Source organism: Symphalangus syndactylus, chromosome 11 (genome assembly GCF_028878055.3).
Source record: "Symphalangus syndactylus isolate Jambi chromosome 11, NHGRI_mSymSyn1-v2.1_pri, whole genome shotgun sequence".
Taxonomy (NCBI): Eukaryota; Metazoa; Chordata; class Mammalia; order Primates; family Hylobatidae; genus Symphalangus; species Symphalangus syndactylus.
In genome coordinates, this window is record NC_072433.2 from 36,576,535 (window position 1) to 36,589,852 (window position 13,318).

Below are 13,318 nucleotides of genomic sequence, written 5' to 3' on the forward strand. Positions count from 1 at the left end.
TGATAAATGCTTGAGGGGACAGATATCCCATTTACTCTGATGTGGTAATTACTCATTGTATGACTGTATCAAAATATCTCATGTGCTCCAAAAATATGTATTACTATATATCCATTAAAAACAATCCTCCTGGAAGGTAAAACACATTGATTTTTCATACATTAAAAATAAACAAACAAATAAGCTAGTGCTACCCTAGTCAAGAAGTAGAGGTACTCATAAATGGCAGAATAGGTGAGGAGACATAGCCAGAGCTTTGCTGCTGCACTGCCATTTGAAGATCAATCAAGCAAATGCTAGGAAAGGCAGCACTGCTAGATTTATGCTTCCATTCCCTAGAGTATACTTTTGTATGAACAAAATCCAAATTGCACTCTTTCAGAATTTTTCTTTAACTGGCACTTCACAGGCTGTGCATGAAGCTCCTCCCCACAATATTGGGGTAACAGTGGGGGTGGATTTACATGTCCAGTTGTGCTTTAGCACAGTACTAACCATGGATGGGGGAGTGAGGGTACAGAAGTATACAGGTTGATCGCTCTTAATCTGAAAATCCAAAATGCTCCAAAATCCAATAATTTTTGAGTGCAGACATGAGGCTCAAAGGAAATGCTCAATGGAGGAGTTCAGATTTTTTGATTAGGGATGCTTAACCTGTTATCTGCATATACTCCAAAATCTGAAAAAATGTGAAATCTGAAATACTTTCAGTCCCAAGCATTTCAGATAAATTCTACCTATAAGAGAAACTATAGTAGGTTTTGTCCCAGCAGCCATTGGAGGAGGAAAAGAGAAAAATCAAGAACAATTCTCATGATGTAGGTAAGACATGACTTGGGTTTTGAAGAGCAAAGTTGGGAAAGGGAGAGAAGTAAAGAGGGAATTCCAAGTGAGGGGAATAGGTCCAGAGGTAGGAATCATCAGGACCTGTTTGTAGGACTGTGAGATGATTTGTGTTGGAAAGAGATGGTCAGACAGTGCCATATAATTAAGGGCTTTGATGCAGCAGGAAACTGGGAGCCAGTAAAGGTTTTTGAACAGGAAAACGCTGGAATTAGAAGCATACCATGTAATTCTTGTCTAAAGGGTCTCTAGGATACTTCTGCTAGAATATATCCAACCTGCCAGTAGAGGTCCTTGTAAGGACTCATACTTACCATTGCAAAAGACCAGTGAGCCTATGAAAGAAATGAGTCTGGAAATGGAAACAGACATTTTAATAAAGGACAACTCCCACTTACAGAGATTGTCTAAGCTCCACTGGGCACAGAAACCAACTTGACGTTTCAGATAATCAGGATCATTAGCCCAGGACTCCAGTGTGACAAGCCGGTCACTAATACTGGATTCAGAAATAGTCAATTTATTTTCACCTGTTTGGAAAGACATAATCGTTGAATTAACAATGAAAGGGTAGAATGATTTGCTCAGCAAATTAGTATTGCTAAGGAGGGGGAAGAGGCAACTAAAGAATTGCAGACTAGATTAGACTTCAATTAAAATTTCTAGGGATAACATAGCCAAAGAGCTTTGACTATTTTCTTTTCCTTTTTTTTAGTCACAGGGTCTCACTCTGTTGCCTAGGCTGGAGTGCAGTGGCACAACTATGGCTCACTATAACCTTGAACTACTGGGCTCAAGTGATCCCCCCCCCGCCTCAGCATCCCAAGTAGCTAGGAACATAGGTGCATGCCACCATGCCTGGCTGATTTTTAAAAATTTTTTTGTAGAGATTGAGTCTTGCTATGCTGCCCACCCTGGTCTCGAATTCCTGGCCTGAAGCAATCCTCTGGCCTTAGCCTCCCAAAGTGCTGGGATTATGGGCAAGAGCCACCACACTTTTTTCTAGAAACTAGCAATTGCATCACTAAATTTTTGGCTATAAAAAGTGAGTAATCATGGTTACCAAGTTTTGATTCTTAGGTGAGAAAATCCTTGCCTTTGTCCCTGTTATACTTCATTGGCTTTAACGTGTCTATCCAGATGAAAACAGAATGTATGCCCATCTGATGGGGTTCAAAGTGTAGGCTCATCCAGTAACTAAGAAAAATAAAATTTTTAACAACCAATACAGAAGATCATTAGTGCAAGAAGTCACTATACCTACTTGTCTGTGCAAACTTTTCCAGTGCGATAAGTGCAAAAAGCATGACTGTGGGGTGGGACTGTAACTTCTGAAAAACAACAAAAGATAAAAAAAAAAAAAAAAAAAAAATCATTCCCCTGCAGAGGTGGCAAGTTATCAGTTTCATTTCCTTGCCCAATATGTGCTAGAAGTTTTTTTGAATGGTCAGAAAAGTTTCATTCATTCAAGTTCTCAATTATCCATTTGGCTAATAATGTTAGTAATGAACTGGACAGGCTCTCTTAATCTTGTATTTTTTTCTTAAAGTCACTAGGTTAATTTATAGATTTGGAAATTTTGAAAGTATCCTGTTAAATACACTATGTTATTTTACTTAGTAAAACTTATATTAGGGCTTTGTTAAATAAAATATTCATTCTCACATTCATTTATGCAAGCCAAACAGAAACCTAGAATTATAAACTAAAAATGATCTTTTACTTAGAATCCTAAAAAGAACCACTTATCACTACCAAGTTCCAAAATTATAAATAAATTAACAATTAATGGCTTAGTTTTTAAGCTGTTCCCTGAAAGGAATTCTACAAATGCTGATGGTAGACAGGAGAAAGCAACAAGTGAACTCTTTTAGTTACATTTAAGTTCATGTCACATGAGTTCCCCTTTAAGGAAAGGTCTATCTGTTGAACATGACACCTTCTCATAGCTGTGCCTAAGGTCTATCTGTTGAACATGACACCTTCTCATAGCTGTGCCTTCCCTACTGCTACATTGGGAGGCACCAGAGGAGCTCCAGAATATCAGATGATTCCCACTCACTTCCCTGGTACCCCCCTAAGTTCTGGAAACCTCACATAACCACCATCCCTGCTGCTGGAAAGCCTATTCAGCATTCTATTTCTTCTCATATCCATCTAAATCCCTCTGCCTGGCTTTTCAGGCCCTGAACCCTTTCTAGCTGGCTACTCATTCTGTGTCCTATCTCTGAACACTGTCTTCTCTCATCAGACAATTCTCTGTCTCTGGGCTTCTGCCTGTGATGTTCCCTTAGCTAAGAAACCAATTTTTTCCCTCCTCTGGGCACAATAAAATCGTCATTTATGGCATGACCCAGCTGAGGGTCCACCTTCATCAGGAAGTCTCACTTTCATGACACCCCGGCTCTTATTACCCATACCACCCACCTCCCTCACCTTCTCATTTAGTCTTTTTTTTTTTGAGATGTAGTCTCACTCTGTCGCCCAGGCTGGAGGGCAGTGGCGAGATCTCAGCTAACTGTCATCTCTGCCTTCTGGGTTCAACTGAATTCCTGCCTCAGCCTCCTGAGTGGCTGGGACTACACACACATGCCACCACGCCCAGCTAATTTTTGTATTTTTAGTAGGGACCAGGTTTCGCCATGTTGGCCAGGCTGGTCTTGAACTCCTGACCTCAGGTGACCAGCCCACCTCAGCCTCCCAAAATGCTGGGCTTACAGGCATGAGCCACCGTGCCCGGCCCTCATTTAGTCTTGACAAAGTACCTTCTCCCATGATCACATCCTGTGATAAAATGGAGGCTAATTACCTTGTCTGAGTAGTTTTGTTTCCTCAACTAACCAATAAACTTCTTGAAATCAAAGGACTGCCATGCTGTATCCCCAGAGTGCTCACTGAGAGTAAGGTAAGTGTTTTAAGCACGTATCAGTGGGTATTGACAAATAAGGGTTTTCAGACCAGAGTTTTGAAAAAGGCCAATGCTCACTAGGCCTACAAAAATAACTTTTAAAAATACAGACCATTCAAGACCACAGGCCAGAACTATGAAAGATCTGAGGGCACAGTCTCAGCAAACCACAAGCTTCATAGACAATATATTAAATACTCCAGTGACAACAGTTTTAAGAAGAGTAGCAGTGAGGGGGAGGGCAGGGAGGAGTAGAGATTTATATATACTGGGAATCTGACTTGATTGCCTCCTGGCTTGGAACGCCATGTAATTTTGTTTCTACTGTGGAGGTCCCTATTACCATTTGGCAAACTCAACGAACATGCAAAAGAGCCAATCACAGCAGCTATCTTATGACTAAATTTAAAACCAGACCAACTCAGCTGTTTTTGCTGGTTGGGATAAATTCCAATCCCACTCTCTTTTTTAAACATAGGAGGGAATAAATAAGCACTCGGGAAACACCTGCAAATAAAATTTACAATTGATTCCATTCTCTGTGCCAGTGGCTATGCCAGCAATTTGAGAAAATGCACAGTTCTAGATGATGCCCACTTCTAGATGACTAAGAATAAATAGTTTTGATGTCTCACTTACCAGACACTGTAGCAAATATTCCAGTATTCCTGGGCTAAGTAAACCTATACTTGCAGGACCTAGACAAATACAACAAACACTTGATATAATTAAAATGCCATATTATTTTAAATCACTGGTAACAATCAAATTGTTTTGGTAGAACTCTTTCAAGCACATTATCTTATTCAAGCCTCCTGCTCTGAGATAGAAAATAGTACGAGCCCCATTTCACAGTTAAGCAAGTGAGCCCACAGAGTGAAGCAACTAACTCCAGGGCACTTGGCGAGCACATGGGAGAGTCCAAACCAGTAGCCACATGTTCTGATTTCTAATCCATTGCTTATTCCACAATACGTGATGTAAGTAGCTGAGGTATGCCCCTGTACTTTGCTGTTAACTTTCTTAAAATGGGTAACATTCATAAACAAATTAAATACCTGCTTCTCAGGAACTGCTCCAATCAGAAGTTCCTTTTCCTCTCCCTCTACCTTGTATGTCTTCATAATCTAGCTAAACTTTATAAAGTGTGTATATATGCAAATTATATATTGTATACACACATACATATCTTTGTTATGCTGAATTTAGCTTTTTTCCCCTTTTTTTCTTTTCCTCACTCCTTATTCTTAAAGCAAATAAGCACAACTTTTTTCTTTTAAAATTTCCCCTGAAAATCCACAAAGCTAAATTAAATTGCATTTATCTCTGTAGCCTTTCAGTAATTTTCTTCCAGTTAGTCTATGTCTCCCAATATCATTTTTAAGAGATTTCTTTCTGGTATAGCAGTTTGATCAAAGACCTACAGTACAAATTTCCCTTTAATGTCAAACAACTTAAGATCTTCCACTGTGGAGTGTCCCGAAGTTACCTGCTAGTTTCTCAGCCAAGCAGCCTAGGACTGCAGATGTGTTCCTGTGTCTGGCAGGATGGCTTGAGTCCTGGCAAGCTACTTCTCCATTTAAATTGAGAATTTCAGTCAATTTCTGGAGCGCATCCTAAAACAAAAAAGTACAAGTGGGTTTGACCCATATACTACACAGGTTGTTTTCCCAGGCTCATTTTTTTTTTGAGACAAAAGCTATAACCAGCACTTTGGGAGGCTGAGGCGGGCAGATCACGAGGTCAAGAGTTCGACACCAACCTGGCCAACATGGTGAAACCCCATCTCTACTAAGAATACAAAAATTAGCCGGATGTGGTGGTGCACACCTGTAATCCCAGCTACTCGGGAGGCTTAGGCAGGAGAATCACTTGAACTTGGGAGGTGGAGGTTGCAGTGAGTCGAGATCAAGCCGCTCCACTCCAGCCTGGACAACAGAGCAAGGCTCCGTCTCAGGGGGGTGGGGGGAGCTATAACCAGGTGTTAAATAAACTCAGAATGACCATATAAAAATTATGCAATGTACCCCAATGATATCATTGATGGGAAATATCTGATCAACCTGAAACTCTCCTTACATGACTTACTAGATTCCATTTCATTCAGAATGCTTAAGTTGTTATCAAATATATGCTACATATTCTTGAATCACTAAACAGATTAAATCCACTCAGACGCCATTATGAAAACATTGAAGGCTAGTGATGTTGAAGTAAAAAGTTACTTTAAAAAAAGTTTTACTAAGCAAAAACAAATCCCAACAGAGTTTTCTTCTTTTCTTTTTGCTCTTGCTCTGTTTCCCAGGCTGGTGTGCAGTGAAGTGATCATGGCTCACTGTAGCCTTTACCTCCTGGGCTCAAGTGATACTCCCACTTCAGCCTCCCTCATAGCTGGGACTACAGGCACATGTCACAATGCTCAGATAATTTTAATTTTCTGTAGAGATGGGGATCTCATTATGTTGCCCAGGCTGGTCTTGAACTCCTGGCCTTAAGTGATCCTCCTGCTTTAGCCCCCAAAAGTTTTGGGATTATAGGCATGAACCACTGCACCCTGCCCCAACAGAGTTGAAGGCAAATTGAAACAGGCACCTCTTATAAGCCTAGGCAAAGGTCAATTCATTGGTGACTAGGCTAAAGACTTTCCCCTTCTGACCACAATGTTTTTCTGCACTGGGCTTAATTAGATGAATGAAAATGCCAGAATCGAGGCTGGGCACAGTGGTTCATGCCTACAATCCCAGCACTTTGGGAGGCCAAGGTGGGAGGATGCTTGAGCCCAGGAGTTTGAGACCAGTCTGGGCAACATAGCAAGACTCCATCTTAAAAATGAAAGGTGCCAGAATCCAAAAAAAGAAAAGAAAAATAAAGGACTCTGTAAAACACATGGACTAAGGCAATGAAAGTTCGATGCTTTTGTTCTATGTAAAGGATAACCAACGTTACACTAATCATTAATACATTTGAATAAGATTCAAAAGTGCTTTCAGTTTTAACGTTTTTGTTGTTGTTGTTGTTGTTGAGACGGAGTCTCACTCTGTCGCCCAGGCTGGAGTGCAGTGGTGCAATTTCGGCTCACTGCAACCTCCACCTTCTGAGTTCAAGTGATTCTCCTGCCTTAGCCTCCTAAGTAGCTGGGATTACAGGTGCATGCCATCGTGCTGGCTAATTTTTGTATTTTTAGTAGAGATGAGGTTTCACCACGTTGGCCAGGCTGGTCTTGAACTCCTGACCTCAAGTGATCTGTCTGCCTTGGCCTCCCAAAGTGCTGGGATTACAGGCATGAGCCACCATGCCTGGCTTTTTTTTTTTTTTTTTTTTTTTTAATAGAGACAAGGTCTCACTATGTTGCTCAGGCTGGTATCAAACTCCTCAGCTTAACTGATCCTCCTGCCTTGGTCTCCCAAAGTGCAGGGATCACAGGCATGAGCCAGTACATCCAGCCCCGCTTTTCCTCTTAATAAAAAACATTCTTAAAACTTTTGTTAAGAGGAAATTGCTTAGAGAAAGATAAGAAAATCAGCTCAGCAACTCAACATTCTCTTCTAGCTTCTGAATAAAGATCACCACCTCAGATACAAATACTTCTTTTTTTAACCAGGCTGGAGTGCAATGACGCAATCTTGTCTCACTGCAATCTCGACCTCCTGGGTGCAAGTGATCCTCCCACCTCAGCCTCCTGAGCAGCTGGGACTATAGGCACGCACCACGACACCCTGTCAACTTCTGGATTTTTTTGTAGAAACAGGGTTTCACCATGTTGCCAGGCTGGTCTTGAACTCCTGGACTCAAACAATCTGCCTGCTTTGGCCTCCCAAAGTGTTGAGATTACAAGCGTGAGCCACTGCGCCCAACCTAAATGCTTCTTTTTCTTCTTTTTTTTTTTTTTTTTTGGGACAGAGTTTCGCTTTGTCACCCAGGCTGGAGTGCAGTGGCACGATCTCAGCTCACCACAACCTCTACCTCCCAGGTTCAAACAATTCTCGTGCCTCAGCCTCCTGAGTACTGGGATTACAGGTGCCTGCCACCACTCCCGGCTGATTTTTAATAGAGACGGGGTATTTTAGTAGAGACAGGGTTTCACCATGCTGTTCAGGCTGGTCTCGAACTCCTGACCTCAGGTGATCCACCCACCTCAGCCTCCCAAAGTGCTAGGATTACAGGCGTGAACCACCGCGCCTGGCCTTAAATGCTTCTATTTTTAACATTTTAAAAATTTTAACCTAGGCTGGGCACAGTGGCTTACATGTATAATCCCAACACTTTGAGAAGCCAAGGTAGGAGGATCCCTTGAGCCCAGGAGTTCAAAATCAGCCTGGGCAACAGAGTGAGACCCTTTATCTACAAAAAATAAAAAAAATTTAGCTGGGTGTGATGGTGCACGCCTATACTCCAGCAACGTGGGAAGCTGAGGCAAGAGGATCACTTGAACCTGAGAGGTTGAGGATACAGTGAGCCATGACTGTGCTGCTGCACTCCAGCCTAGACGGGGCTGGGGGAGGAAGGGAGGTAAGAAGTTAAGGGAGGGAAGGAAGGAAGGGAGGGAGGGAAAGAAAGAAAGAAGAAAAAAAAGAAATTAAATAAAGCCTTGATAGAGAATGTGGTGGGGCACAGTGGCTCACGCCTACAATCCCAGCACTTTGGGAGGCTGAGGTGAGCTGACTGCTTGAGCCCAGGAGTTTCAAGACCAGCCTGGACAACATGATGAAACCCCATCTCTAAAGAAAATACAAAATTAGCCAGACATGGGGTCATGCACCTATGGTCCCAGCTACATGGGAGGCTGAGGTGGGAGGATCACCTGAGCCTAGGGAGGTTGCAGCTGCAGTGAGCTGTGATCGCTCTACTGCACTCCAGCCTGGGTGACAAAGTGAGACCCTGCTTCAAAATAAATAAAAAGACAGAGGGCTGGGCGCAGTGGCTCATGCCTGTAGTCCCAGCACTTTGGGAGGAGGCCGAGGTAGGTGGATCACTTGAGGTCAGGAGTTCAAGACCAGCCTGGCCAACATGGTGAAATCCCGTTTCTACTAAAAATCCAAAAATCAGCCAGGTGTGGTGGCGGGCGCCTGTAATCCCAGCTACTTGGGAGGCTGAGGCAGGAGAATCGCTTGGACCCGGGAGGTGGAGGTTGCAGTGAGCCAAGATCACGTCACTGCACTCCAGCCTGGGCAACAGAGCGAGACTCTTGTCTCAAAGAGGAAAAGAAAAAAAAGAGGACATAATTCTTCGTAACACAAAATAAATTTACATAATAAAATCAATACTGAATAAAACAGACCCCAAATGTATAAAGATGAAACACATTACATCAAATATTCTTTGTGGTCATTTTTCCTGTGCTTATGCACAAATGATAGTTTCACAAAAGATAAGTATTAACTTACTTTAGTGGGCAATGGACATTCATCTAGTAACAATGTTATAACAGCTGGTCCCAGTGGATCTTCCAGTGGAATAACTCTAATTAAAGACTGGACAACATCCAACCATCCTTCATCTAAGAGCAAATCAAGAAGATTATATGATGGAGTCACTATTTTTAAAATGTGAAAATACGTCACACAAGATCAATTCACATTAAAAGAAAGACTTTTGGTCTATAGATTTTTAGCAGCTAAGCCGGGCGCGGTGGCTCACGCTTGTAATCCCAGCACTTTGGGAGGCCGAGGCGGGCGGATCACGAGGTCAGGAGATCGAGACCACGGTGAAACCCCGTCTCTACTAAAAACACAAAAAAATTAGCCGGGCGTGGTGGCGGGCGCCTGTAGTCCCAGCTACTCGGAGAGGCTGAGGCAGGAGAATGGCGTGAACCCGGGAGGCGGAGCTTGCAGTGAGCCGAGATCGCGCCACTGCACTCCAGCCTGGGCGACAGAGCGAGACTCCGTCTCAAAAAAAAAAAAAAAAAAAAAAAAAAAAAATAAATAGATTTTTAGCAGCTAATATTTGGCATGGACATAATCATCAATTGCTAGTCATCGTGGTGGAGTAAAAACATCTTAAGTTACAGGACTCTGGTGATTTGTGGGTACCTTTATTTGGAAAAAGGTTAAGCTATGGTCTTCTGCTCTCACATTAAAATAGTTTTAAGCATCTTATTTACTACATAGGAGTTAACTGAGAAAATGAAGTATACTCAGCTTTGTTTTCAGATTGATACTTAGGAAACTAAGGAGCAAAAAATATCTTTGGCCAGAGGCTGTGGCTCACACCTGTAATCCCAGCACTTTGGGAGGCTGAGGCAGGAGGATCACTTGAGTCCAGGAGTACAAGACCAGCCTGGGCAACATGGTGAAATTCTGTCTCTACAAAAAAACAGAAAAATTGCTGGGTATTGTGGCATGTGCCTGTGGTGCTAGCTACTTGAGAAGCTGAGGTGGGGTGATCACCTGGGCCAGGGTAGGTTGAGGCTGTAGCTGAGCTGTGATCGTGCCACTGCACTCCAGCCTGGGCAACAGAGTGAGACTCTGTCTCAAAAAAAAAAAAAAAAAAAATTATATATAAATAATCTCCTCTCCATTCCAGAACAGTATGGTGAAAGATCCATCAATGCCAAAAAAAAAAAAAGGATATAATACGCATTGCCTATTATACCTATTCAGGGAAATTTCCATACAGTAAGGGCTTTTTTCATTGTTATGTATGCTGTATTCTTGGAGTCTTTTATCTCAAAACAAAACAAAACAAAACAAAAAACAAAAGGTGGCTACTTTTCTTCATTATTATATATTCATCATAAAGTAATACAAACAAAACTAAAAATACCTGTTTCTGCCATTTCGTGTAATGTTATCATTGAATAGGGAGGTTCCTGATCACTGGAAAAAAAAAATTCAAGGCATTAAACCTGAGGAAATAATAAATGACAATTCCAAATAAAAATTGAAACTGGAGGTGTGGAGGTAAAAAGGGACAGAAGAAATGAACACAAATGTAAGGAAAGGGATAGAAGAGACAACCTGAGCTATGACCTGTAAGGATGAATGTATACCGTATGTGCTAATTTCCAGTCACTGTCCACAATGACCCACAGACAAAATGGGCAGCTGGGTACAGGCAAGGACTACTATGTGTCCTGGGGTAAACGCACAGGACTAAAACTGGAGATCACAGCCTACTCTCAGCTTTACACTCAGAGGCCCAGTGGCAACTGAGACAAGCCAGGAAGGTCAACATCATCTTCATACTTACCTCAGAGAAATGCCAGGAAGAGAGATGACAATCCCGGTTGAGGACTTATGGAAGCAAGGGCCTATATACACATCTTCATTTTGAAGTTTTCTTCTGGAAATACCACTACATGCTTATACTTCATAAAATGGTATTACAAGAAAACAAAACCAAACTTAAGGAACTACTTAACATTCTAGACATTGCTCCAAAGTGGCATTATACACCTTAATTCAGTGGTGTGATCCCAGAAATCTTTACAAAGTCCTTCAGGGGAACTTCAATAATGAAATGTTTTCCATTAAACAATTCTAACTACTTAAGAACTCACCACTTATTGTTTACATATTGTGGGTCTCTGTTTTACTGTGGAAAAAAAAAAAGCCCCCAAAACTATCAACTTAAGTCATTTAATCCTGAGAATAACCTTGTGATATGGGAATTAGTATGGTCACCTCAGGTACTCATTAGGTGCTGCCTGTTTAAACAATATAACTGACTGATGCAAACATTTCTGAAGAATGATCTGGCAATAATAAAATTAAGTATGCATATACCCAACAGTTGTAGGTAAATTTTTACACAGGTCCAAAAATCGATGCATATTTTTGCTGTTCACTGCAGTGCTGTTTGTAAGAATAAAAATTTGGCAGTAACCTAAGTGACCATCACCAGATGAAAATGTAACAAAATATAATACTTTCAGGCATACAAGGGAATACTCTGTAATAGTCAGAAGCAGTTGTAGATTTATATATAGCAACATAGATTTCAATGTTGAGAGAAGTTAAAAACAAAGAGGTTTGTATAACTATGTCACTCTCTTTTAAAATATTGCAAGGGGCCAAGCGTGGGGGCTCACATCTGCAATCCCAGCACTTCAGAAGGCTGAAGCTGGACAATCGCTTGAGTTCAGATATTTGAGACCAGCCTGGGCAACATGGCAAGACCTGGCTCCACAAAAACTTTTAAAAAATTAGCCAGGTGCAGTAGCACACACCTGTAGTCCAAGCTACTTAGGAGGCTGAGGTGGGAGGATGGTTTGAACCCAGGAGGCTGAGGCTGCAGTGAGTCATGATCATGCCACTGTACACCAGCCTGGGTGACAGAGTGAGACCCTGTCTCTTTAAAAACAAAACAAAACAAAACAAAAAAACTCTCTCTCTCAAAGTCTATTCTGCACCCATTTTTCCAATGAGCTTAAATTAACATTGCTTGTGGTTTACTTCCTTATTTGGGAAGGACAACTTTTATTACAATTTGGTATAAGGGATTTAAAAATTTTTTTTAAATTAATTAATTTTTTGAGACAGGGTCTTGCTCTATTGCCCAGGCTGGAGTGCAGTGGTGCGATCATAGCTCACTGCAGCTGGAAACTCCTGGACTCTAGCAGTACTCCGGTCTTAGAATCCTGAGTAGCTGGGACCACAGGCAAGCGCCACTGTACCTGGATAATTTTTAAATTTTTTTTGTAGAGATGGGGTCTCCCTATGTTGCCCAGGCTGGTCTTGAACTCCTGGCCTCCAGCTATCTTTCTACCTCAGCCTCTCAAAAGTGTTGGGATTACAGGTATGAAGCCATTGTGTCTGGCCAAAAAATTATTCTTCTTGAAGACTAACAAATGCTCCAGTGTTTTATGGAAAAGTTTAATACAGCTCTAAAAATTCATTTGTATTCACAGGTACACTCTCTTTTATGCTTAATTTTTGAGGAACTAAACGAAACTGGATTTCTATAAATGTGATTATCAAATGTTTATATACTTAAATTTACTAGCAGGGCCTGAAGCAAAAAGAACACATAAGTAACTTTTTAAAAAATACTACCATCTACTGAGCAACTGTTAAGTACAAAGCTCCACACTGAATGCCTTATGTACATTATCTCATGATAATCCTTGTGGGAAAAGTATTATCCCCCCATTTACAGATGAGGAATCTGAGGCTTCAAGAAGTAACTTACTCAGTGTCATGCAGTTAGTAAGGCACTGGGCCAGAACTTGAGCTAGGCCCATCATGGTTCTAAGCTTTGTACTCTTAACTACTGAAGTATACAACCTTAAGTTAAATGTTTTTTTCTACTTGGATGCCCTTTAATTTCACTGTTATTCAATCTATGATTTTGTATTTAGAGGTAGACAAAGCAGAGGAAAAGACAAAACAGGTACAGGTGTGCCTTGCAGTATCAACTGACAAGCTTCCTAAATGGATTAAAGATAGTCAAATAAGGGATAAAGGATCAAATAAAGGATAATGAAAACTCTCCTTGACCTTTGTCCTTACGTTGCCAAGAGAAGTTGCCTGTAGCCATATTCTTGGTAAAACAACTTATCTTGAATCTGAGGTCAGTGGAATAGACAGGCATGTACCATTAACAGCCTTCATGAAACCATTTCCTATT

At 41.4% G+C, this 13,318-nt stretch overlaps 1 protein-coding gene across 3 annotated transcripts in view; it reads right to left on the bottom strand.

Annotated features, from left to right (window-relative positions):
* Positions 1-13,318, bottom strand: part of RSPRY1 (ring finger and SPRY domain containing 1) — a 52,095-nt gene that overhangs the window by 21,745 nt on the left and 17,032 nt on the right. For all 3 annotated transcript variants that reach the window (XM_055297554.2, XM_055297555.2, XM_055297556.2), the window contains exons 3-8: positions 10,514-10,566; positions 9,136-9,248; positions 5,241-5,367; positions 4,391-4,449; positions 2,108-2,174; positions 1,242-1,373 (exon numbers count right to left, since the gene is read on the bottom strand). In XM_055297554.2, coding sequence (XP_055153529.1) covers positions 1,242-1,373; positions 2,108-2,174; positions 4,391-4,449; positions 5,241-5,367; positions 9,136-9,248; positions 10,514-10,566 — 551 coding nt within the window. The remainder of the gene's footprint in view (positions 1-1,241; positions 1,374-2,107; positions 2,175-4,390; positions 4,450-5,240; positions 5,368-9,135; positions 9,249-10,513; positions 10,567-13,318) is intronic.